Genomic DNA, 2,361 nt, shown 5'->3' on the forward strand with positions numbered 1-2,361 from the left:
CAAGAGCATGGTATGATCGTCTTAGCAATTTTTTATGCGAACATGGATTTGAAAAAGGTAAAGTTGACAAGAATTTATTTATAAATAAAATCAAAAACCATACTCTATTAGTTCAAGTATATGTTGACGACATCATCTTCGGATCAACCAACAAAGAATTATGTGAAGAATTCTCATCAATAATGCAAGGAGAATTTGAAATGTCTATGATGGGGAAGATGAACTATTTTCTTGGACTTCAAATCAAGCAACTAAAGGATGGCTTCTTTATCAACCAATCCAAATATTGTAAAGAGTTGTTGAAGAAATTTGACATGGATAATTGTAAAGCAATGTCTATGCCAATGGGATCCGGAACCTATGTTGATCAAGACGAATCCGGTGTCTCTATTGATATTACCAAGTATCAAGGTATGATTAGTTCACGTTTGTATTTGACGGCAAGTCGTCCTAACATTATGTTTAGTGTTTGTTTGTGTGCTCGCTTTCAAGCAAACCCGAAGGAATCTCATCTCACAGCAGTAAAAAGGATTATGAAATATCTGAAGGGAACAATGAACGTCGGAATATGGTATCCAAAAGGTAGTGTATGTAATATACTTGGTTATTCTGACGCGGATTACACAGGTTGCAAAATTGACCGCAAAAGCACTAGTGGAACATGTTGAAGGTTGAGAAAACACTTAGAAGGGGGGTTGATTAAGTGGATTTTAAAACTTTAATAAGGACAGATAATCAGAACACAGTTATTTTATCCTGATTCACCTTCTCAATAAGGCTACCTCCAGTCCACCCTCAACAAGGTGATTTGCCTCTCTCAACAGAGGTCTTAATCCACTATAATAAGAACCTGATTACAATTGCACGACCAAATGCCGTGACTCATAATACAATGCACGAGCCAAACTGCTGGTGACTAACGATCCCGCACAATCCAACCGCTTGTGAATAACCAATATTCTAAGACTCAACTAGTCCTAGAATTTTTGAGACTTCTGACCCACTAGTCTCTCAAGGACTTATTTACCATGTAACTTCTGTTGATAGTGTATAGTTTTGCTTCTAGAAATCTGTAATCACCACTGTGATATTTCACTAAGATTAAGTACATAATAATGGACTCAGAATATGAATAAGAGAATTCTGCTTCAGAGAGTTTTTCTTCACACTTGATGATTTATCAGAGTTGCAGCATTCTTGTGTGTTCTTTCTTGTTTTATTCTTTTTCGTTCATTGTGTTGTGTCTTTATTCATCAAACGATCAGGAGTATATATAGCTTCAAAATTCTTGACCGTTATCTCCAAAGCTTGCGTTCAACATTAAATGGTTTGCGTGTTGTCTTTGCTTTTGCTCTCTCCAAGAATTTGCATGTGGATAGCTTCTTCAATCAACCTTGGAAATTACACTTTTGGAGTGTTGCATCCATTTTGCTAATGATTATGTCTTCAAAGATTTAATTTGAATCAATCTGCGTAAACTTCTGTTCAGTCTTTGTTCTTCAACTTCAGCTGTAGATAAGTTTACAACGTGCGGTATCAGAAGTTGCTTTCAGCGGTGAATCATTCCTTATAATCTTCTGTTCAGCCTTGTTCTTCAGCTTTTGTTGTAGATATGTTTGCAGCATGCGGTATGAGAAGTTATTTCATAACTTGCGTTGTTTCTTTAGCTTTAAGTTCTGATTCTTCAAGTTCTGATTGCTGGTACTGATACATCTTCTGAATTTAGAACCATATGATTAGAGTACCATGTTTGCTTTATATAAATTTTGTTTTCTTGTTATCATCAAAACACTTAAATATAATTAGAACCAAACTATGTTTTAACAATCTCCCCCTTTTTGACGATGACAGAACATTTACGTTTTAAAGCAAAATTTTGTTTAAGAAAATTGATCTCCCCCTGAGATGTATAATCTCCCCCCCTGAAATAAATATTTAGAGAGAAATATGATGGATAACTTCCCTGAATAATTTTCTTCTTAACTTGATCTTTCAGAAGATTGATGGATGTGGTTGTGTATACGCGCATCTTCACAAAAGTTCTAAAAATATTCCTGCATTTCTTTTAACAACAGAAACTTCTGGAGCACAAGTTAAAGAGATTTTATCTTTGATTTTTAGACCTTAACTTGTTCTGTTCAAATTACTTAAATTTTTTAAGAGATGTATATAATTTTCTTTTACATATATGATTCTCCCCCTTTTTGTCATAATCAAAAAGAAATAATGCTAAATGAAAATGTATGAGTTAAGTCAAGTAGGACCGTTATAGGCATTAGATTTTTATGTTATCCCAGAAAATAAACAAAAGATAAAGAGAAAATAATCATTGATTGGAAAAACATGACATAATACAGACTC

The 2,361-nt window shown here is 34.0% G+C and overlaps 1 protein-coding gene across 1 annotated transcript; it reads left to right on the forward strand.

Moving 5' to 3' along the window:
• Positions 1 to 209: 209 nt before the first annotated feature.
• Positions 210 to 668, forward strand: LOC131618706 (uncharacterized mitochondrial protein AtMg00810-like). Its single transcript, XM_058889873.1, has 2 exons — positions 210 to 411; positions 493 to 668. Exons 1-2 carry the CDS (start codon positions 210 to 212, stop codon positions 666 to 668), a joined length of 378 nt encoding a protein of 125 aa, XP_058745856.1.
• The last annotated feature ends 1,693 nt before the right edge of the window (positions 669 to 2,361 follow it).

This window comes from Vicia villosa, linkage group LG7, assembly GCF_029867415.1.
Source record: "Vicia villosa cultivar HV-30 ecotype Madison, WI linkage group LG7, Vvil1.0, whole genome shotgun sequence".
In the NCBI taxonomy this organism is placed as follows: Eukaryota; Viridiplantae; Streptophyta; class Magnoliopsida; order Fabales; family Fabaceae; genus Vicia; species Vicia villosa.

Excerpts from the sequence above, each read along its gene's own strand:
- LOC131618706 (XM_058889873.1), top strand. The coding sequence starts at position 210 with ATGGGGAAGATGAACTATTTTCTTGGACTTCAAATCAAGCAACTAAAG. Across the intron at positions 412-492 it reads TGATATTACCAAGTATCAAG|CAAACCCGAAGGAATCTCAT; the intron begins GTATGATTAGTT and ends CTCGCTTTCAAG.